Consider the following 24,399-nt stretch of genomic DNA (forward strand, 5'->3'; position numbering starts at 1 on the left):
TACATAGGAACTCTTGTCTCACTGTGAAAGAACTACTTTCTCCTGATAGTCGGGTGGGTTTTCAGAAAAAAGGCTTTCTATAAGGAGGCTAGAACCAGGCCATTTTACATAATTAAAGGCTGCTGAATCTGAAAACCTAGTACTCAAGCAAAATTCTGAGTTTTTAACCTTCTAATTTGCATATCAAAATGGCTGCAGATTTTGCACTATTTCTTCAATAACTATAACAAAGCAAGCAAAACTGACAAATAAAATATACATATCCATGTTCTGAGGGTTAGACAATGTGTGTAAAGTATTTTTTACGTAATTAGTGGTAAGCTTTACTCCTAAATATGCACATTAGAGGCCATCATTACAGAAAACGGTTTAGTACTCAAGGGGTCCATATGCATCCTCCTTATTTTCTTTTCTTTGCTACGTAACTGTATTTTTGGCATCATTAGGACATTTAAAATACAGATTTAGATGACAGTTAGTTATATTTAGATATTAGATTTTGATACATTTGATTAGATACATGGATTGATATATTTTGGTGGGACTTCCGTCTCCTATAACAGGCCTTATAACTCGGCTCAGGAATCACTCATCATCTTGGTTCACACATCCAATAGTTCAAGGGGACCAGATCCAGGTGTCAATACCAGTTCTGAAGCTGTAACTCATTCTAGGGGTGAGTTAAACAAGGCAGAATTCGCCATGACACTATTTATGGACTCCATTCACTTCAATGTATTTTGGGACACCAGGGGCTCTATTATGATCCAGGTCTTATGCCTTATGCCTTAACTTCTTTGCCTTTGTTTTACTATTTTGAAAAACATTTTTAAATACTTCAAATGCTGATCTACATCTGCACGTTGAGAACTTGCAGATCAGCTATTTGAAATATATATAAAAAAAAATATGTCTATATAGTAAAAAAAGCCAAAGAAGTTAAGGCATAAGGCATAAGACCTGGATCATAATAGAGTCCCAGGTGTCAAATGGATAGCCTACTTTACCCATTGCACTGTACGTGTGATCATATACATTTGTATTTTAGATGTGCTAGGGATGACAAATACTTATAAGTAGAAAAGAAAAGAAAAATAGGGGAAGTGTGTGGACCCCTTTGAGTACTAAAGAGTTTTCTGTCTGACTTTCAGAACAGATATGGACAGGACACTTCATTTGTCAGTTTTGCTTGCCTTGTTACAGAGTTATTGAAAGGGATATTTCACTTAAATAAAATAAAAAATAAAACATTTTAACCATGATAGATTAAATGAAAACACCTATCCTTTTTCTGGTGACTCCTGGCGCCCTTCTAATACACGAACACGTAGCGTTTTTTCGATTACTTTTTTCGTTTATTTTTAAAAGATAAAAAAAGAATAGGCTAAATACAATAAAATAATTTATTAAAAATAAACAAAAAAAGTTATCGAAAAAACACAACCTGCTCAGGTATTAGGAGGGCGCCAGGAGTCACCAGAAAAAAAAGGATGGCTGTTTTCATTAAATCTATCATGATTAAAATGGAGTTTGAAGTTACAATGGGTTTGTATAGGAAGGGGGCGTGTCTGATGAAATTAATATCAAATAATTATCTAAATCTAAACTGAATCAAGCAACTCAAAAACGGTCCTGGGTGTTACTAAAAGCTTGATTATACGATAAAATTACCAAAGGTTTTTTGAAAGAGAAATATCCCTTGAATAAATAGTACAAAATGTATAATACAGCAGCCACTTTGTTATGTAAATTAGAAGGTCAAAAACTCAGAATTTTGCTTAGGTAACAGGTTTTTCAGATTCGGCACCCTTGAGTTAAAGCCATACTGTGTAAGATGCCCAACTAGTGGTCATTAGCCCTATAGCAAACCGCGGTCGCGTCCGCGTCTTTCGGACGTTTTTCGTACCTTCAGACCCCCGCGTCTGCCTCCACCTCGCTGAGATCTATCTTTTAAGGGGTCCCTTGTTCCTGTGCGTTCAGTAATTCCAGAGATACGGACTCCTTCACCCTGCCTGGTAGGCGAAATTACCTAGAGAAGGGATGGTACAAACGGGCGACAACAAATATGGCTGCCATAGCGACCCCACTTCAAGATGCGCTGTGATTGGCCGGCAGTTGTATAACCCTCGCTGTGATTGGCCGGTAGTGTGATGACGCAATTTTGGCGCGAGATCCGGTCCACGGCAAGGATCTCAGTTTACATACAGAGAAGGCTTTACAGGCTGAAATTCACGGCGCAGATCTTCTAAAACTTTTGTGATTTAATAGTTAGGAGAATTTTAAGATTTGTTTTATAAAAAAAGTTACATAGTACAACTTTAAGTAAAATGGCCTGGTACCCCACCTTTAACCCCAAATGCCTCTAACAATCACATTTTTCTGAAATCCCACCCGACTGTGACCCAAAACGGTTCTGCCGCCGTGTAGAACCAAACCGTTTTTAACAGTTTTTTACTTCAAAAAATGCATAATTTCCTGCGAAAAACCTGCATTTTTCCGGCCAAAGGGCGGCGCTGTACTTGTTCGCCCAGGGCGTCATATAGGTAAAAAACACCACTGTCTCTAGCAGTCTGTCTTTCTGCACAAGTAGGCTTGCAGCTGCACTCAATTCACTAACGACCAATTTGTGATCCAACGTGCAGCGGTGTTGCGTAGAATGCGCACATTATTCAATCTACAAATTCACAAGGCGTTTGTTGCACAGCGTTGTGAGATGTGCAAAGTGATGTATTATGAATCATTCTTATATGTGATGTTGTAGCCCAGTGGTTCTCAACCTTTTCAGGCTGTGACCCCCAAAATAATCATATTTTAACTGGGGACCCCCACACACTGACAAGCACTAAGAGTTGATGCATTACATTTTGTATAACACGGTTCTATTGTGAAAATAGCAGAGCTATATGCTCACAACGCCTCACGTTGTGAGCATTGTGAGCATTATTTTCACAATTTCTGCATCTATATTTTGACAATTTGGCCAATGTTTAATTTGACATTTTAGAGGTATTAAAAAGTCCTTAAATTGTCACTTTAGAAATGTGCAGATATCCTCTATATACACTTTAACTTTATGTTGGTTTGTTTACTGTTGAGTGAGAAAACAATGTTGCACATAAAGTTAATCATCTGGGGACCACCAAAAATAATTTCGGGACCCCCCTGGGGGTCCCGACCCACAGGTTGAGAACCACTGTTGTAGCCTACTGGCAGCAGAGAAGAGGGGAATAATAATTATGAACATAAATAAAAATATGTAATCATTAAAATTATTATAGGCTCCACTAATCAGAGAGCTTGTTTTTCCACATATACCGGTATATGTCTATATATTTTTCTTTTTTTTTTAAATCACAGATGCCCAGCCTATGTCTTGTAAGGCAGTCTGTCTTGGAGTTACAGTATTGTTTAACTATGACTTTCTTAAAATAGCCTTTCATTTAATGATCTGGCCCGTCATCTAATTTGCCCGAAAAAAATTGGCCCGAGGCCAAATCTAATTGCCGACCCCTGGTCTAGACGAACAACAACTAACTTTTTCACCGAAGCTATTCCTCACAAAAACACAAGTAAAATGTCTGTAATATTTGTTTTGGTGATCATTAGAATGTCTAGAACATGTACATATGTTATTATTGTGAACAATATCCCCAAATTGCAAATTAGAGCATAATTTATGATTTATGATTCATGGCTATAAAACCTTACAAAAACATTATTAATTTTTAAACATTACATTTTCCTCTGATTAGGACTCCTACAACACCATCTGATTTATTTATTTTTTATTATTATTTTTTTACCATCACTGAAATGAAAGATATTTATATTTTATTTATAATGTTTTTGTCTAGAAAATAGCAATAACGTTTTGGTATCATCAACATAGTCAAGTTCCAGGTTAGCTTCTTTGGCAGTTGAAAAAGCCTTCCAATTTTCATCTGAAGGGTTATAGGCCTATTTATGAATCCAAGTGTTTTAATTGGTTCTGTATGCCTCTTGGCTTATGTCAAGCTTGCTTTAAGCCAAGAGGCATGCCAGAGGCTTCCATGCTAGAGGCGGCCATAGGGAATGAATTGGACGCTGCCCTCCCCCCCACCCGCCTCCCCCAAGGGCAGGTTAGAGTGTGTCCCTAATGTAGGTGGCCCAAGTTTACTCACTGCAGAGAAGTCCTCGAGAGAGACCAGAATAGCAGAGCTCAGTCTAAATGAAAAAATAAAACACACAATGTTTGATTGTCTGTTATAACATAAATTATTCCTGGATAGAGAGCCTACTTACAGTCAACTGTTAAAGGACTTGTTCTGGTCTGGATGGAGTAACAAGCAGGTAACAGACAACAGGTAAACAGGCAGGTAAACAGAAACAGGTTGACAACAGATGATCCAGCAAAGTGACTGAAAACAGAGTTTATACACACACAGTTTATACACATAAGACCTAACAGGACAAAGGTCAATTGATGAACAGTTTAAGGTAGGGTGACCACCCAAGCCCCCAGAACCTTGGGGGAGCTCTGAAGCGCTATGGACATGGTGGTTGTTTTGAGGTACTGCAGTTGGGGCCAGAAACATGAACGTGCATCTAGGCTTCTTTGTATTGACTGCACGTTCATACCGGAAGTGCTCATTCATGAATTGGAGCCCCAGCGCGTCCATGAACACAAACAATGACGCAAAAGGAAGGAAGATTTTCTTTTCTATTATCATTATCATCAATATTGGCCATCGTTTTCAGTTTCAAAGTGCTTTATTTATGAACAAATTGTTTTGCTATCCAATTGCATACAATTAGTCTACTATAGGCTAGAAGCTTAAAGGGGAAGACCACCCATTTTCAATATTGAACTATGTCATTAATATACCTTAGAGGAGTTGTGTGGAAATAAAAAAAAAAGTTCCCCCCCTTCTGTGTTTCCTACAACTGGAGGATTGATTTAGGGGTTTGTATTGTAAATTACAACTTGATGACATCACACATTGTACTTTACAATACTTTACCCCAAAATCAATCCCCCAGTTCTAGGCAACACAGAAGGGGGGGAACTTTTTTTCTATTTCCACACAACTCCTCTTAGGTATATTAATGACATAGTTCAATATTGAAAATGGGTGGTCTTCTCCTTTAAGCAAATAGCCTCTGTAAGTTTTCATTACTATAACCAAAATAGACGGGTGTCTTCACTGTGTTGCCAGATTTTGCGAGAGGAATAAGCAACCTAAATAAGTGAATATAGGCGGGCCACGTGAGACATGGCAACACTCACCATGCGTTGTTCCTCCACTAGTCAGTCAGTCACTGAGACTAGCGGGTGTCTGACACTCTGGCAGGGGGCTGCGTTTGGCTCGCTAACGCTGCCTGCTATGGCCTATTGTGTAGCCACAGCAGACAAACCAGTTGAAACCACCAGTCTAAAACCAGTCTGTAATGATGTATGGGACTAACAACAACAAGCGGACTTCTCCTGGACTTATTCTCCATGTTACAAGAACACTGCGCTGCCGCTGCGCACTGCACAGCTTAGCGACTAGCGAGAGAGAGAGAGAGAGAGAGAGAGAGAGAGAGACACTGATCTCGTCTCGGTGCATCCAACGGTATGAGAGAATGAAGACCTATGATTCACATGAGCGTCACAAAAAAATCCCCCCTATTATTTATTTTTTCTCCATGTCTTTGATTCGCGGGACATCAGTGCCGTTTTGCAGGACGCGGGACAGAAGGTCCATTTTCGGGACTGTCCCGTGAGATGCGGGACAGGTGGTCACCCTAGTTTAAGGTGAAGATGATAACTGCTAATGTCGCAGACACAGGAAGGACATCTGCTGGAGAAAGAGACAATACAGACCAGTGGTGGAATGTAACAAAGTAGGTACAAGTTGAGGTACTTTTACTTTACTTGATTATTCATAATAATGTAGTTTTCTTTTTACTTGTTACTAATTTGAAAACTTTAGTAACTATTTACTTAGCGGATTTAAATTATTGCAATTTCTAAAATGGCTGGTTCTATTCCTTGATTCTGATTGGCTGGTTTCCCTTAATTGCTGTGGTATATGAGACTATAACCCACACCTTGAATCAGTTTATATCAAACCCAGGTGTGTCTTTCCACAGTGTTCCATGCATCAATTATTTGCACCTGTGTTGTTGGCAAAAGGCTGGAACTACTTTCCTGTATCTGGGGACTACTTTCTTGCAGAGCAGACTTTATAGTGAATTATTAGTGAAATAAAACAGTTTTAATTGGTACATGTCTATGATTTTTCACGTTGCCGGAGACAGCCGGTGTAAAATATCAGGTAACCACTCGCCTCTTGTGGCTTATTGCTTCAATATACACTATATATACGGTACCACTTATTTTATCACCTAATTTACTATGCATACAGAATGCTATATAAAAGTAGCAGATCTACAAGCTCATAAAGCATTGTGATGCAACACATTGCGTTAGATTGTAGATCTGCTATGAGTTCCATAATGATCTGTAGCCTAATGGTCTATACTGCTAGTCTGTACTGGTCTGAATGGAAATGTGGGTTATAGACAAGTGTCAGAGGCTCACCATTGCAAAACAAAAACACAGCAAAAGAAAGAAACAACAAATGTAAGAGGGTTTGATTGCATGTACATACTGTAGTTACTGTAGCTCTTCATTATTCTAGTCAACAATGTGTGTTACTATGATATCAGCCTTTATAATACTCTTCAAATAAAGTCTCACCACAGTATTCATATCATAATCACATGATAAATCACTGATGGAAATAATTATTGTAAATTCATCTCACCGTAGAGTCTCAAGTCTACAATGTGGACTTTCCATTGCAGCTATGAGTAGATCCAGGTAATCGTCCAGGATGTTGTGACTTAAATCCAGGTGTCTTAGGTGGGATGGATTAGAACTGAGAGCTGAAGCCACAACTTCCATGTGTTCCTTCCTGAAGTCACTGTCAAAGCCAACAAGTCTGTAATTACAGAATAAATGTAAAATCAGAGATGATCAATTACACGCAGGCACACACACACACACGCACACGCACACGCACACGCACACGCACACACACACACACACACACACACACACACAGCTGTATTAATGATACTTTGAATTTAGTCTAGCACTCTACTCTACCCACCACTCTAGCCAGCTGTGTGTGTGTGTGTGTGTGTGTGTGTGTGTGTGTGTGTGTGTGTGTGTGTGTGTGTGTGTGTGTGTGTGTGTGTGTAATCTCTTCCTGTTATTTTAGTAACATTTCAGGTTACTAAAATATGACTAAAACCTAATTACAATTCATTCAAAAGACTAAGACAATTCCTGTCATAATTCAACACTGTGTGTGCACGCACGCACGCATGCGGGTGCGTGTGTGTGTGTGTGCGTGTGTGTGTGTGTGTGTGTTGATAAATATTATTGCCTCTTGTTCGAGACGGGTCCGACTGCAGTACGCAGAAACCCAGTAGGGGCGGGCCTTGGAGGGGCGGAGGTGGGCCTAGGAGGGGGAGGAGGCGGGCCTTGGAGGGGGCGGGCCAAGGAGGTGTCCATTTCTTAAAGGTATATGACGCTCTGAATGAAACTGAGACAGGTTTGAACAAACGTACTGCCCCCTGCTCTGAATCAAACTAATAAATGACAAGTATTTAACTTACTCCTTTTTCTCAATGATTATATTATAGAATGATTATGATTATTTAAAACAAATATTAGAATGACAAGCATTTAACTTACTCCTTTTTGTCATTGATTATAAATTATTATGATTATTAAAACATTTAAAATGTGCCGTGGGACCCCGGTGGAGGGTCGCCCGGTTGGCGGCGCGAGACCCCCGCAGGGTGGCCGACTCACGGCCACCCTGCGGGGGTGCGGGGGGTCTCTCGCAGACCACCGGTCCTCAGGTCCTTGCTGCTATATTTATTATTAAAAGTTATTTTTCATTAGGAAACGTTTTCTTTTTTTGTAATGTTATTTTCTAGTGTTGAATAATGGTTTGAAGACTAATTTTTGGCAATAAGAATGAATGCAATACAGTTATTTATTATTAAAAGTTACTTTTCATTATTAAAAAACGTTTCATTTTTTGGGAATGTTAGTTTCCATGTTCAATAAAGGTTTGAAGAGGAATTCAAAGCCCACCTGTGGGCAGAGCAGCGTGCACGTGACATTACTGCCATGATTCTATTGGATAGTATGAACCTTCTGAATCCGCCTCCCACGTTTGAATCCAGCACCCTCCAAGGCCCGCCCCCTCCAAGGCCCGCCCCTACTGGGTTTCTGCGTACTGCAGTCGGACTCTATTGTCTTGTTCTGTGAATTGATAGATCTTTTATATGATGTTTCTGTACTTTGTGATGTGCCTAGGTCAGATATGTGACCAAAATGAACCATCTTGTCTAGTTCAGGGGTCCCCAAACCTTTTTGGCTCGGGGCACCCCTATAAATATATTTTTTCATCCGAGGCACCCCTACATTATTATATTCCTTTTCACTCCCAGCGCCTTATATTTATAGCATATTTTAGCGATTATGTTGCGAGGAAAGCAAGATAATAGCCATTTTGGTTAGAACTGACTGAAAATAACTTTGTATGTCCAAATAAATTTCAAATATTATAAAATTATCTCGCGGCACCCCTGGACTGCCACCGCGGCACCCCAGGGTGCCCCTTCACCCACTTTGAAAATCCCCTCAAGTTATAGTGTAGTGGTGTGAAGGTAAAGTTATTCTGTTCTACTAAGTTTTCTATTCACATGACTACCAACCGAGCCTTTCTGCTGTTCCTCACAGCTGGGATCAGTCTCAGTTTCCCCTCCATACATGTGTTGTATGTCTCCAGGTCCAACTCCTCCAGAACCTCCCCTGACTGCAGAATGTGGGCCAGAGCTGAACACTCGATCGGAGACAGTGCTGTCTTTGATCTGTCCACTGACTTTAGGAACTGTTGGATCTCCTGATGCACTGAGTCGTCGTTCATCTCCATCAAACAGTGGAAGATGTTGATGCATCTATCAGGAGAGTAATAGGTATCATAATCCTCATCATAACTCGTGTTCTTCAGGTTGTAGATGGCTTCCTGGATCTCCTCTGGACTGTAGTCTGAATGATGCAGCAGGCCTCCTAAAAGACTCTGGTTGGACTCCAGGGAGAGACCATGAAGGAAGCGGACAAAGAGGTCCAGGTGACCATTCTTACTCTGCAGGCTTTTTTTCGAAGCAACCTTCAGGAAGACAGAGAGGGAACTGTTTTTATCGAAATAGATAAAACCTTTCATCTTGTACTCAGTATTATGCTTCATGAATGAATCCAGTACTGTCATGTTCTTCTGTGTGAAACAGTGGAACAGGTAGACTGCAGCCAGAAACTCCTGGATGATCAGATGCACAAAGCAGTAGACTGCTCTCTGGAAGATCACGCCCTCTCTTTTGAAGATCTTTGTGCACACTCCTGAGTACAGCGAGGCTTCTTTTACATCAAGACCACACTCTTCCAGGTCTTCTTGGTAGAACATGATGCTGCCTTTCTCCAGATGTTCAAACGCCAGCCTGCCCAGCTTCAGAAGATTCTCTCTCTCTCTTTTGGTTATTTTCTTTTTTCTTTTTGTCCCATCTTGAGTCTCATACTTCAGCTCCTTCCTCTCTGTCTGGACCAACAGGAAGTGGCAGCACATGGCAGTCATGGTCTTGGGCAGCTGTCCTGTCTCGTCTGTCTCCACCATGTCCTCCAAAACGGTACCGGTGATCCAACAGAAGACTGGGATGTGACACATGATGTGGAGGCTCTTTGATGTCTTCATGTGTGAGATGATTCTGCTGGCCAGCTCCTCATCACTGAATCTCTTCCTGAAGTACTCCTCCTTCTGGGGGTCTGTGAACCCTCGTACTTCTGTCACCAGGTCAACATATGCAGGAGGGATCTGATTGGCTGCTGCAGGTCTGGTAGTTATCCAGATGAGAGCCTTTGGAAGCAGATTCCCCTTGATGAGGTTTGTCAACAGCCCGTCCACTGATGATGTCACTGTGACATCAGAGATGATGTCATTGTTGCCGAAGAAGGAAAACCTGCTTTCATCCAAGCCATCAAAGATGAAGCCAACCTTCCAGACAGTGAGCTGCTCTGCTGTGACCTTCTTTAAAGTTGGATGGAAAACAAGGATCAGTGTGAGAAGGCTGTGCTGCTCATTTCCGACCAAGTTCAGCTCTCGGAATGAGAAGGGAACCAGGAGAATGACATCTTGATTTTCCAAACCTTTTGCCCAGTCCAGAGTGAACTTACGCACAGAGAATGTTTTTCCAATGCCAGCGATGCCCTTGGTAAGAACTCTTCTGATGGGTGTCTCTCTGCCAAGGAGGAGGTGCTTAAAGATGTCACAGCAGTTGATTGGTTGGTCATGGAGGGTGTTCTTCTTGGAGAGTGTCTCAAGCTGGTAGACCTCGTGTTGGTTATTAACCCCTTCACTCTCTCCAGCTGTGATGTAGAGCGCTGTGAAGATGCTGCTGAGGGAGGGCACCTCAGTGATGTCTGTCACACGATCAAGACTGTTCAAAGTGATCTTAAAATCCTTTAAATCCTCCTGCACACTGACATCTGCTATGAGAAGAGAATGAAGACATTTTAAACATTCAGCTACAGTTATAACTTTACATTCTTACAGCTGTGTGTCTTCAAATTATTAATGTGTTGAATCCTCCATTAGGAAACAATAAGCCAGGAATATAATATTTTGGGATTTGTTTTAGTCAACAGTTGACAGATGTCGTTCTACCATTTAAATATTTAAGTCATTAACATTGATTGTTAATTAGTGTAAATTGTGTCCAGTCTTACTTTGTCCACTGCTGGTCTGACCGGATGTCTTCAGTCCAGGTGTGGTTGTGAATGTCTCTCCTGAACATCTGGACGTCTGCTCAGTCCTCTTCCTCTTTCTGTGGAGATGAGGACACTTTGTTATTTGTTTTATTCTTCACTGATAGAAGGATGCTTCCATACTGTTTGCTGTTGGTAAGAATACAATAATAGGGTCCACCCTGTCATGAAAGTATACGTTCATAATTCTCCCTTATATACTGTATAATATTATTGTGCACTTTTTTGGGACTGGTTAAGCCCCTTATCTTTTTGTTTATTGGTCTGTAAGTTCTAACAGTGTAACAACATCCTATAATCTCCAGACATTTGAAGAGTCATGAAACCCAAAATCACTTTTTCTATAAATATATATTATATAAATAAGTCACTTGTGATAGGGAGCAGTGATATGGTTCAATTTGCCCATAGGCTTGTGGATTCAGAGCTTTCTGCTTTCTGGGGGGGGGGGGGGGGGGGTTTCACTGTACTTGCGTTTCTGACCAGAGGCACCCGCAGTCACTGTGTGGTCAGTCTAGTGCTATAGTGACTGTCTTTTTCCTGGTTCTCTTTCACAAGTCGGACTTTAGGTATAGTTTAGGGTATATACAGTAGTTAGGGTATTGTATTTTCAATGGTTTTAGTTGAATATATTACATTTTTGTATTTTAGCAATGGGTTGTTGTCTCGTTGACTCGTTACGAGCCGACACCACTGTGTTTACTTGACGTGACAGAACGGTGTGGACAGCCTGTCATCTGACACAGTGGTGGAAAATATAGCTACTCCCATTTTTTACTTGAGTAAAGTATCAATACTGCAATGTAGAACCACTCTGTTACTATTAAACGTCCAGAATTCAAGGTGTACTTGAGTAAAAGTAAAAATAGTCGATCTACAAGTTCTTGCTTGTAGATCGGCTGTTCTGTGCATGTGAACGTTGTGTGTGAGCGCACCTCACACACACACACACACACACACACACACACACACACACACACACACACACACACACACACACACACACACACACACACACACACACACGGACATACAGAAAATAGCCGACAGCTATCGTCCATCCCTCCGAGGCTCCGGTTGAGGTAAAACAGAGCACGGGTGGAGAAAGTTAAAATCATCGATACGGCTCTTAACACTTTGCCGTCCGAAATAGAATGGTGGTTGGTAGATTAGCCGTGAAATGTCTATTATTGTATTGTGATCTGAGACATAATATTATGTTTATAAACATGAGCCCGCCGCCCCTCCTTCTTGGACAGCGCCGTTGTTGTTTTTTTTTTGTTTTTTTTCCAGGTCATTAGCTCACCGTGATTTTCTCGATCTCCCTTGGGATAGAATGGGGGTTTTGGCCGATCATCGATCTCCCCGTGCGTTTCGCGTGCGCGATCCGTTCACGTAAATGTCCCCGCAAATAATCCATGTGTGACTCAAGAGCAGAACTGAAAATTTTCACTAGCATAGCCCCAAGCATGGCTGCAGTAGGAGCACTAGTGTACAGACAGCAAACGAATAGCTGGGAGTAGCCTTGTAGAAGGAAAGGAGCTGAAAGTCACCTCTGCTTCATGTCAGACCGTGCATGAGCTATCAATGCACGAGTGGTGACTAGGGAAGGTTAGACGATCGCCGATTTTCGGATGAAAATCATTTATTTCGGTAAATACGGGAAAGTACGGGAAAAGACGACGTGGCTGCCCCTCCCCCCCTAGGAAGTCCGATATAGTACGATTTTAACATTAAGGGGCTCCCCGTGGCTTACAAAGGGTTAAGTATCCATGATTGTTAGTATCATTAGGTTTGTTAGTAAGATTTTTGCCAGTAAATATACGGAATATATGCAGAATCTTTAAAATGTTTCCACCTGCAGTGCCTAGTTTTTTTTTTAAACACATTTTTGGACACTACTCCTACAGATTTTGCCCTAAAATCACACAAATCACTACACAGTATGTCTACACTCATGCCATCAACATGGATCTGTCCCATATAGCGCCACCATCAGGCCGATTTTTTCAAACACATTTTTGGACACTGCTCCTACACATTTTGGCCTAAAATCACGCTGCGACCTGTCGGTCGCTTATCTCCCGATTAGGGAGTCTTACTGGTAAATATGGTTTCCGAAATGCTAACAGCAATTGCGGACAGTTCAGTCACTCTGTGGCTACTTTCAGAATATAATTACGAATTACTCCGCCCCCTCGCCTCACAACAACACCTACATTTTAGATCTCTTTTCATCATCTGAGTTCTGATAAAACAAATAAAGAGGCGGGGTTTCTCGCTCCTTTAAGTCCACCTGTTTGTTCTTTTCATTGCTTATTGTTGTAATTCTGCCAAATTCTTGAACTTTTGTGTTTTCTGACAGTAGGATTTGGTGTGGTCACAGCAGTAACTTTATGTATTTATTCAGAGATGTCTTCTCTCTCCAGAGGTCTAGCTCACGGTTTCCCAAACAGTGGGTCGGGACCCTTTGTTTGGTTCTCAGACCATTTCATGGGTCGCAAGTAAATATCCCCCTTTCCCCGTTTCCTACATTTAACATCTAATCTAAATATTAATTTACCATCTGATGTGTGTCTACTTCTGGCATGGACATGGAACACCATATATGGACATAACAGAGAGCCGGACAGACAAGGCCATATATGGAGATGACTGATGTCTGACATCATAGATGTCTGATGTCATAGACCACTTGAGACTGACACAATATGTCCATATATGGGTATGTGACATCATAGATGTCATAGACCACACAAGGCATAGTGTGGAGGACATCAGGGATCTCCATATATGGGAATAAAAGGGATTGTATTAGTGAAGACCAAGACAACACCATAATTCTCATGGTTCATTGCCAGCCAACCTTTTCATCCAACAGTGCCCACATTTGGGGATGACTGATATGTGTTCTTAAATCCTACTAAACGGTGCCCAGATTTGGAGATAACTGACATCACTGTTACCGCTGCCTGTACTGTGCATGCGTTGCAGCCATGGTAACAGCTGAAAGCTGAAACAGTGCCACATTTGGAGATGACTGATATGTCTGTGTACTTTTACCACATTACTTCTGAGACTCCTACCGGTACATTCAATTCCTCTTATACTGTGCAATGTGTAAAACACATGCAAAGAAGTTTAGGGGTTTAGATTTTAGCATGGCGAAAATAGGACCCTTTGTTTTTCCAGTTCAAGTTCACAGAGATCAGTGATCTTACTTTGTGTCTGGAGGTCCAGGTTCATTACTGAAGTCCGGAGGATGTTGTTTAGACCAGTCACTCTTCATAGACACACAGCTGAGCGTTGGGGACTCTGCTCTGTGGTGATCAACCCTAATAGAAAGAGAGGATGAAAATGATTTACTTTATTTATATTCAATCAATCCCTGTGGAATCCACACACATTTCTAGTCAAACATCTCTTATTATGAACTCTACTAGTCTGAAGTATAAAGCACTTCAACGTCCACATAGCGATTGTGGGATCTATCAGACATATACTATGGTCTCAGATCCTTTCAAGAGCTCAAGCTCAAAGCAGGTCAGGGGGTTATCTGAACTTTTATTTGCAGCTGTGCACTGCAATGCGCACTTATGGTGTCCCATGGAATCAACCCCTATCTGTACATCCTTTATTGCATTTATTGAACTGTATAAATGTCAAAACTGGTTTTGTTTCCGGGTTATACAACAAATTACTAGAAAAGGTTTATACACCTGCATAAACTGGCAGTGTGTATGGAATAATACCTATGGTCATGAAGTGTGGGTCATGACCGAAAGTATAAGGTCGCGGGTGCAAGCGGACGAAATGGGTTTCCTCAGACGGGTGGCTGGTATCTCCCTTAGAGATAGGGTGAGAAGCTCAGTCACCCGAGAGAGACTTGGAGTAGAACCGCTGCTCCTACACTTGGAAAGGAGTCAGCTTAGGTGGTTCGGGCATCTAGTACGGATGCCTCCCGAGCGCCTTCCTAGGAAGGTCCTCGATGCACGTCCCACTGGGAGGAGACCCCGTGGCAGACCAAAGACCAGATGGAGGGATTATATCTCCAAACTGGCTTGGGAACGCCTCGGTATACTCCCTGAGGGAGTTCAGGAAGTTGCTCGGGATAAGGAAATCTGGAGGTCTGGAACTGTTACCCCTGCGACCCGATTCCGGATAAGCGGTTGAAGATGGATGGATGGATGGATGGATCTCCTAACTATAACAACCAATTAACACAATACAAATTAATTCAAAGATATTACTTAACACCCAGGAAACTCCCCTATGTTCTTTATGTCAGCAGAGAACCATGGGAACCTACTGTATGTAGATATGATGTGGGAATGTCCTGCAGTACTAACCTTCTGGGCTGCGGTCATATTATTTCTGTCTGATATAACTGAGATAAACCTTGTTTACCACACATTCTACTACTTAACTATGATTCAACCTCCTCATAATCTCTCAGTATCAACAGTTGGAAAGTGTCCTTTTACGAGGTCCTGAGATTAGAGGCCGCCCTCTAGTGCTCGAGCACAGGGTGCTAAGACAGACTCAATTCAAACTTTACTCACTGCAGCCCAGAAAGTAAAAGCATTACTCAGTTAGGATATTTTGTTTTGTTTAGATTTCCTTCTGCTTTCGGTTTTTATCAGTTTTCTTTTTTATTATTATTATTTATTTTATATATATATATATTTTCTGTTTTCATTCTATAATCTGGACTCAAGAGAGGTATGATGGCATGCAATGTTGGGAAAATTCACTTTCAAAATGAACTAGTTCAAGTTCAAGTTCAAAACTTCTAAAATGAACTATTTCATTTCATAGTTCATAATTCTACATTTTGAACTAAAGTCCATGGTTCCTCAAAATGAACAAACTTAGTTCTTTTTCGTTCTTTTTTTAACCATAATATTTTATAGCCTACTTTTGGCTATTCAAATGTATTTTTTTTAGACGTTGCTGCAAGCTATTATTTGTCAAAATTATATATTTCAGATATCAGTGAGGGTTCTTAAATCCTACTAAACGGTGCCCAAATGTATATACCACATTACTTCTGAGACTCCTACATTCAATTCCTCATATACTGTGCACTGTGTAACAAGACGAACCTCGGTTCGAAGTGAAGCGGTGGACAGATAGAACCCTTATACACCACACACATATTCTAGATGTACAGGACATATAAATCATAATTTTTTATTAAATATTTTAATTAATATTAATTTTATTTATTTTCAATTTCTTATTTTAATGTATTTTTTTTAAACCCATTATACCAACCGGTATAAGGAAAGACCTGTTCATTCTGACCTGGAGTGACCATATATGGACATAAAGTAACATACATTGTGTTTTTGAAGAACACTATTCATTCTAGACTGAGGTCATATGGTATTTAAAAGGACATTCTGTTTTTGAAAGAGCCTGTTCATTCTGGACTGAAATGACCATATATGGGAGGGGTCTGACCAGGAGGGAAACTGCACACATATTCTAGATGTACAGGACATATAAAGCCTATTCATTCTGAACTGAAATGACCATTGGACATGAGACTCACATTTTGCTTTTTGAAAAAGCCTATTCATTCTGGACTGATATTTTACACGTACAGGACAGGAAAAACCTGTTCATTCTGGCCTATAGTGACCATATATGGACATAAGGTAACGGACATTGTGTTTTTGAAAAACCCTGTTCATTCTGGACTGAGATCACCATATGGTAATTAAACGGACATTCTGTTTTTGAAAAAGCCTGTTCATTCTGGACTGAAATGACCATATATGGGCGTGATACACACAAAGCCATTCATTGGAACACGTACGGGACAGGAAAAACCTGTTCATTCTGGCCTGGAGTGACCATATATGGACATAAGGTAACGGACATTCTGTTTTTGAAAAACCCTGTTCATTCTGGACTGAGATCACCATATATGGTAATTAAACGGACATTCTGTTTTTGAAAAAGCCTGTTCATTCTGGACTGGAATGACCATATATGGGCGTGATACACACAAAGCCATTCATTGGAAGCGGTTTTCACCGCTTCAAAAAATGTAAGACGCCCAAGGGCGACGCTTTAGGGTAGGTCGCGCCATGTCTTGGCCGTCTGGCCAGTGATGTATATCAGACCAGTTACCCATATATGGAGACCCCTGATACCTGGAATCCACACACACTTCTAGTCAAACATCTCCAACTCTCTACTCTGAAGTATAAAACACTTCAATGTCCACAGAGCGATTGTGGTGCAGAAACGTCTTTCTACTGAGTTTGGTTTTAATGACAACCATTACTTAATATGTTTCATTTGATATCATTGAACATTAACAGAGATTGTCATGAAATGTTGTTTAATTTAAGTAGCAGCCTCGTATAGATTGGCTATTGCTGGCAAAGCAATTTGGCGTAGAGGGGAAAGTATATAGAGTTTATGTTACACAATAAATCTATTTTGAATAAAGGAAGTCATTACTTGAATAGTATTTGAACGACATACTTTTACTTCTACTCAAGTCATTATCATTTAAAAGTAACAATATTTTTACTTGAGTACAGTTTAGGGCTACTCTATGTCCAAGACAACCTAAGAATCATTGAAACAAAGATAACTCCAGTTGACAGTGAGATACTCTACTACTGTCTACATCTGTTAGCAGATACAAGACAGTGTTTGTGTCTTTCCAGTTGAAGTTCACAGAGATCAGTGATCTTACTCTCTGTCTGGAGGTCCAGCTTCATTACTGAAGTTCGGGGGATGTTGTTTAGACCAGTCACTCTTCATAGACACACAGCTGGGTGTTGGAGACTCTGGTCTGTGGTAAACACTTCTGGAATTATAGTTAAAAGAAAAAATGTATTCAATTATAAAAGTTCCCACTGACCATGAAGTGTTTTGATACATTATTGTAGGTTTGACAATAGAACATAATTACTATTATTCTATAATGCGTGTGAAAATACAAGCTCACATTCATAATACAAAACTAAAGTGTTAACTCCTTTCGGAACCTCTCCCTCCACTATACAGCTCCGAGATGAGGTTCCTGCTCATTACAAGCCCATATGAGGTTTTTCCGGGGATAGCTGCCATGTTTTTGACCATTCTTACCTTCACCAAACATTGTATCCAAAAAGTAAAGGTCCTATACCCGTCTCTTTTTTAACGACGGGGGTAATCCAAGCGATTTGTTGAAACAATACTTTTAAATCGCTCATTTTGTCAGCCAGTTCCATGTTTTCCCCAGTGAAATGTTACAGAAGCAGTACTGTGCACACGTGACTCGCCATTAACTCATTCGTAGTTTACGGCCGTAGAGCCCGGAGATTTCTCTATGTCTTTCACTGCCGGCTTCTCCTACCTGTTAACGTGGGCGCTCATCCAGTTCCCATCGTGCGTGATCGGACACTGCTATGCATCGTGTGTTCGCGTATTCCATCAGCTTCTCAAATCCGTTGACATTTTTTCAATTGATCAATCCGTTCTCCATCTGTAAGCCGCGGAGTTTATACAGAAAGCTAACGGGCCAAAATAGACGACGGACCATCAGCTTCCGGTTCACGGGCTCAATGATAAGTGGTCCGCTCAATAATGTGTCCGTGTAGAAACCGATCACGGAGCATTAGTTCCGGCCTATTTTAGTTCCGCTTCGATAAAAAAATGTTTTTACAGTTTTTTTCGATTGCTAAAACACATTTTTCAAAACTGTACGTTTGTTTCAAAACTGCACACACAAAACTCCAAACATCAAACACAAATTGCTAAACCCTGGCATCCCTTTGCAAAACAACTCTTTGCCATCAAATCTCTTAACATGTTCACAAAATGGAACTCGTGTTTTCATTTGGTAAACACAGCCATATTTTCACATGACACACACATGCATTCATTGAATAAACACAACTAGCTTTTGGCTGAACACTACCAAGCATGAACAGAACACTGAAGAGCAAAATTGAAAACACAATTGTCGAAATGGAACACACTGAATGAATGTCAATTACTCTAGTAAATGAACCAATTCCCTTTTTGTAAAATGACCCAGTGTATGCCCACTAATCTCATAGACAAACATAAAACAGCACACAAATATGCAGACAAAACATTTTATTGACTGTAGGTCCAAACGTTTACCCCCAAACACTCCAAACACACAACGCCTTGCATCGCGAGGCGTTGTGTGCTTGTAGATCGGCTGTTTTCAATAGTTTTGTGCGACAGTCTTGTATGATGTAGCAGGGCTTTGCTTTACCAAAAGACGTACACATTTGAAACTTGGATATACAAGTTTTCTGCCCGAGAGTGACAATATTTTAGTGATTACAGTATGTTGCGAGGAAAACGTTGAGATAATAGCCATTTTGGTTAGAACTGACTGAAAATAACTTTGTACTTCAAGTTTAAAATTATACTAAATAATATTTTTTCAAGTGTCCAAATAAATTCCAAATATTATCAAATGATCTCGCGGCACCCCTGGACTGCCGTCGTGGCACCCCAGGGTGCCCCATCACCCACTTTGAAAACCCCTGGCCTAGAGTGCCGCATGAAGCCCTGACAGGCCTCAAAGCCCACATCTCCACAAGCCTCCTCCATGGCCTGAAGCAGTGGGACCTGGCTCTGAATTGCTCGCCTGACCCGAAAGTTTAGAGATTTGAATATTTGTGTGTTGTGGATTGATGCTTTGAGATTTTATGTGAGAAGTGTGTGCAAACCTGAAAAGTGTGTCTTGTGTTTTGACAACAAGGTGATGTGAAATTTACATCAGAGTGTAAAGAAGGAAAGTCAGAGTCTAATATGATAAGGAAATCTAAAGTAGTAACAAATTGAGTCAAGCGATTGGGGACAGAAGTAAAGGTTGTGAAAATTGTGCCAAATTTTTGAAAAATGTGTTTTAGCAATCGAAAAAAACTGTAATTAAAGCTTATTAAATCTCCGGGTTCTACGGGCATGGCAGAGAAGGGGTACAAAGGGGTATTTTTTTGGCAGCAAAATTGTTAAACTGTGTTGCAGCCACCAAGCGGTCGGGCGAGAAATGGCCACAGGCTGACAAAAACAAAAATGTGTTGTTTTCTGTGTGTGTTAAATTCTGACCTGTGATCAGTAGAGTGGTGTCCATCTTTGAAGGTAATAGGTCTATCCATGGACCAGTCACTCTTCATGGAGACGCAGCTGGGTACAGGAGACCCTGCTCTGTGCTGATCAACCCTGATAGAAAGAGAGGATCAACATGATTTACTTTATTTATATTCAATCATACAATTCATGTGCTTCTAGTCAAACATCTCTTATATGAACTCTCTACTTTGAAGTATAAAACACTTCAATGTCCACAGGGAACATTTAAGCAGTGGAACGATCCGTGTGTAGAAACGTCTTTCTACAATGAGTGTGGTTTTGATGACAAACATTAATTAAGATAGTTAATTTGATGTCATTTTTATATAGTTTAGAGAAAACAACTCTGAACATTTGTTAACTGGTCCTCACTAATGCTCACTGTAAGATGACACCACACCACCAGTGTCTCAGAGGAGGGCTGTTGACAGTTCAGAAACCTGCCTACCAGTAACATCATCTGTAGGCAGATTTGGTTGTTTCAAACAAGATTTCAAACATTCTTCTTAATTTGTATTGATGCAAGAACAATGGCTATTGTTCTATTACATTCTGATTTACTTGCGTACAGTTTAGGGATGAATCAAAGATCACTATATCTGACAGTGAGCTACTCTACTAGTGTATACATCTGAACCGATACTGGACATTGTTTGTGTCTTTCCAGTTGAAGTTCACAGAGATCAGTGATCTTACATTGTGTCTGGAGGTCCAGGTTCATTACTGAAGTCTGGAGGATGTTGTTTAGACCAGTCACTCTTCATAGACATACAGCTGGGTGTTGGAGACTCTGCTCTGTGTTGAACACTTCTGGAATAAAATAAAAAAATATCATGTGAGTGGAAAAGTCAGTTTGTTCAATAAGGTTTCAAGTCCATTGCAGCAACCAGAAAAAACTGAAAATAGCAATTTTAAAACCAGCCATTGGGGGAGTAAAAAGTATAAACATTCGGAAACTCCATGTTGTATACCAGTAAACATGTGCAAGTATTTTACAAACAAGCTGTCTGAGCTTTCCAGCTATCCATGGTTAACTTTCTCCAGCTCTGGACTGTTTACCGCGGGGACAACCGGAACAGAATGGAAGCTGTGTGTGTGTGTGTGTGTGTGTGTGTGTGTGTGTGTGTGTGTGTGTGTGTGTGTGTGTGCGTGTGCGTGTGCGTGTACACAACATCCACATCCACAAAAAATAGCAGATCTACAAGCTCACAACACGTCGCTTTTGTGACGCATTGTGAGCTTGTAGATCGGCTAAGTAGTAGGGGTGTGTATCTGTCCCTTCCAAGACGATACGATACGTATCCGAAACATGGGCTACGATTCGATTCAGAAATGATAAATCTTACATACAGATCGATTCGAGATTTGATTCAGTGCAATTTCGATGCGATTTAGATTTTGTGGAATTTGATGCGATGCGATTCAATTCGATACAATAAGGTGCGAGCTGATACACAAGTTAATTTTCCATTTAATTAAGAAGTTATAGCATTGCTGACCTTCAAATAATGGATATCTCATAAAAGACCCAAGGAATAACAGAAAATTGTAAAGAAAGACGGATGACAAATCATTTTAGTATCTTGTCATTGTTGTGTTCATTCTAAATAGACACAGACATGTAGATACAACAAATACTTAATGTAAACTACAAAGCCTACTGACATGGTTTGGAAATCTTTCTCACACACCCATTTCTAAGAGCTTCACTTTAGCAGTTACAGTTAGTCAGGTGGAGAAATATGAAAAAGAACACACAAAAGGCCAGGCTCTTCAGGCTTCAGTACAGTGCAATTATTGTACTTTGCAAAGCTGCTATAATAACACTGAAAAACTAAAATATTACATCCTTACCAATGCCACAGATCAGATCACCAAATAAAACTAGAAAAAGAGCCTGCTGTTATTCAGTCAATAAGATCATTTCAAGGAGATCCACTCTCTAACACCACAATGTTAAAGTAACAACAGCAGTATAAAGTAAGTGCTGGCCATTGGGAAAAGCGGGACAACTCCCGAACGGCCGGTCCATTCCTGGCCGGTCCAGGCCGGCAATTAAAAAGGAAAAAAAGAAAGGAAAAAAAAAAGGCCGCTGGTAATTACGGTAACTGCCTTCGTTCCATTTTGAGGGCTGGGTGGCCCACAAAGTAAATATAACTCATGTAATTGGCCCACTGGCTTGTCTCTCATTATCTGAAATTGCCTATCTTTGACATGGCTGTCACCGCCTATGTTGCCAGTATTGCCATACCAACACTACTTTTCCTGGTGGTATTGCCTGGCAACACCACACTCATATGGATGCATATAGCATTTTATTTAGTTTTGAGCATTTTCTAATTAAAATATAAATTTAGAAAATGTGATTAAAAACTAAGTTAAATGTAGGCCTGCGTCGTCATGTACCATGTACAAGGCAGCGGATGATTCAAATGAGTGGAAATATCTCAGAAGCAATGCCCATATGCGGCTATAAAAACTAAATATACATTTAGTTTTTAACACAAATCAATGAACACATTTGTGAAAAAAAATACTTAATAAACTCCTTATTGTCTATGCCAATGTGCTACACATTTTACAATGATAGTATGTCTGTATTAACCGCTGAGCCACAAAGAAACATAATAAGCCATTGTTTTGAAAGCCAATTTACAAGCTCACAATGTTTCTCATTACATATTTATTTATTTACTTGGCCTTCAATGACATGCCCAAAATGGAGCATGCCAGGTTACATATTCTGAAGAAAACCTTAAGACTTCCAGGAGGTTAAGACAGGCATTAAATATGGCATGGTGAAAGTCTATTCCGTATTTGGGATTTCAAAATTTGGGTCTTATCTGTACATTTAGTACTTCCATCGCACATTACATGAGCCAAAGGGCCATCTAGGTGCAGAGGTGGCTGCATGTCATATGCTTATTATAGAGATTGCTGGCTTTTCAGAGGTTAGCTGAGGTGATCAAGTTCTACCAGTTCCTATCACAAGTGACTCTTTTAAACAATATATATTTATAGAAAAAGTGATTTTGTGTTTCATGACTCTTTAAAGGAGAGTAAAATTCCTAACATCCTCCCATTTAGGCCTATGTCCGATATGAAAATAGAAAATGTATTACTCAGCCTCTGTAGCAGATAAATTCCAACACTATTTGATAGCTTACACCTTTGGCTTTCATAGAAAACTTTCAGAAAGACAATACATTGTGTACTGTACTGTAAAAATGTGTTCCCGGCCTGAGGGGTAAAAGCACAAATGTGTGTACACAGATCAGACACAGATCAGACTTTTTATTTTGCATTGTTGTTTTTGCTCATATCCTTTTTTTATTTTCTGATGATATTTACTGCATAGTACTGTGTTATAATCTGTCTGTCATTCAATGTTACATGAGTTAAAAGAAAAGGATCTCAATGGAAATAAGCAGCAAGGCTTACCTGCGTTTCTTTTTAGTTGACCTTGTCCCAGTGAACTATACTGTCATGAAACTGTACCTCTAATAAATACTTCAATAAACCAATCAACACATTGAGCTATTTCATGAAGGATTTTACTTGATTGTGTATATGGTATATATTGTTCTACCATACCATATAAACACCACTGGAACATATACCATATACTCACCACTAGAAAACTATCATTGTAATACTAGTGTATAATGGTATAGTGTTCTATTGATGTGTATAGTGTTATAGTGTTGTAATGTATAAGGTATAGGAGAATTGCCATACTCTAAGCATGGAGGTCCAGGTTCATCTTTAGACACACAGCAGGCTGTTGGAGACTCTGCTCTGTGGATGTGATGTTTGTCTATTCCCTCCTCCTCTCTCTCCACACTCTCACTCATCTTTGGTCCTTATTTAACCTGTCAGGGTTACAGACAAGGTCACAAGGGTTACAATACACCAAGAATCAACGTAGCTATACAAAGCACACAGACAGACACGCATGTGCGCACGCACACACACACGCACGCACGCACGCACGCACGCACGCACGCACGCACGCACGCACTGTGACACACACACACACACACACACACACACACACACACACACACACACACACACACACACACACACACACACACATACACTGCTTCCAGTGCAAATGCTTAGGTGTTGACATCATCACAGAAGAGAGAGAGAGAGAGAGAGAGAGAGAGAGAGAGAGACAGAGAGAGAGAGAGAGAGAAAGAGGGAAAGAGAGGGAGAGGGAGAGACAACAAGGCAAACAGCCGCACCCTTCCAGTTTCTGGGAAATGGCCTGATCTGCAGTAAACACACGCACGCACGCACGCACGCACGCACGCACGCACGCACGCACGCACGCACGCACGCACGCACGCACGCACGCACGCACGCACGCACGCACGCACGCACGCACACACACACACACACACACACAC

At 40.6% G+C, this 24,399-nt stretch overlaps 1 protein-coding gene across 1 annotated transcript in view; it reads right to left on the reverse strand.

Moving 5' to 3' along the window:
• LOC308290251 (protein NLRC3-like) overlaps nucleotides 1-11,635 on the reverse strand; it is a gene marked incomplete at both ends in the record, with an annotated part of 29,015 nt that extends 17,380 nt beyond the window's left edge. The window contains 3 exons of the mRNA XM_080732037.1: nucleotides 8,819-10,588; nucleotides 10,826-10,923; nucleotides 11,568-11,635. Coding sequence (XP_080588163.1) covers nucleotides 8,819-10,588; nucleotides 10,826-10,923; nucleotides 11,568-11,635 — 1,936 coding nt within the window. The remainder of the gene's footprint in view (nucleotides 1-8,818; nucleotides 10,589-10,825; nucleotides 10,924-11,567) is intronic.
• Nucleotides 11,636-24,399: the final 12,764 nt, after the last annotated feature.

The sequence above is a fragment of the Nannobrachium achirus genome (assembly GCF_963921795.1).
Source record: "Nannobrachium achirus genome assembly, chromosome: 8".
Lineage (NCBI taxonomy): Eukaryota > Metazoa > Chordata > Actinopteri > Myctophiformes > Myctophidae > Nannobrachium > Nannobrachium achirus.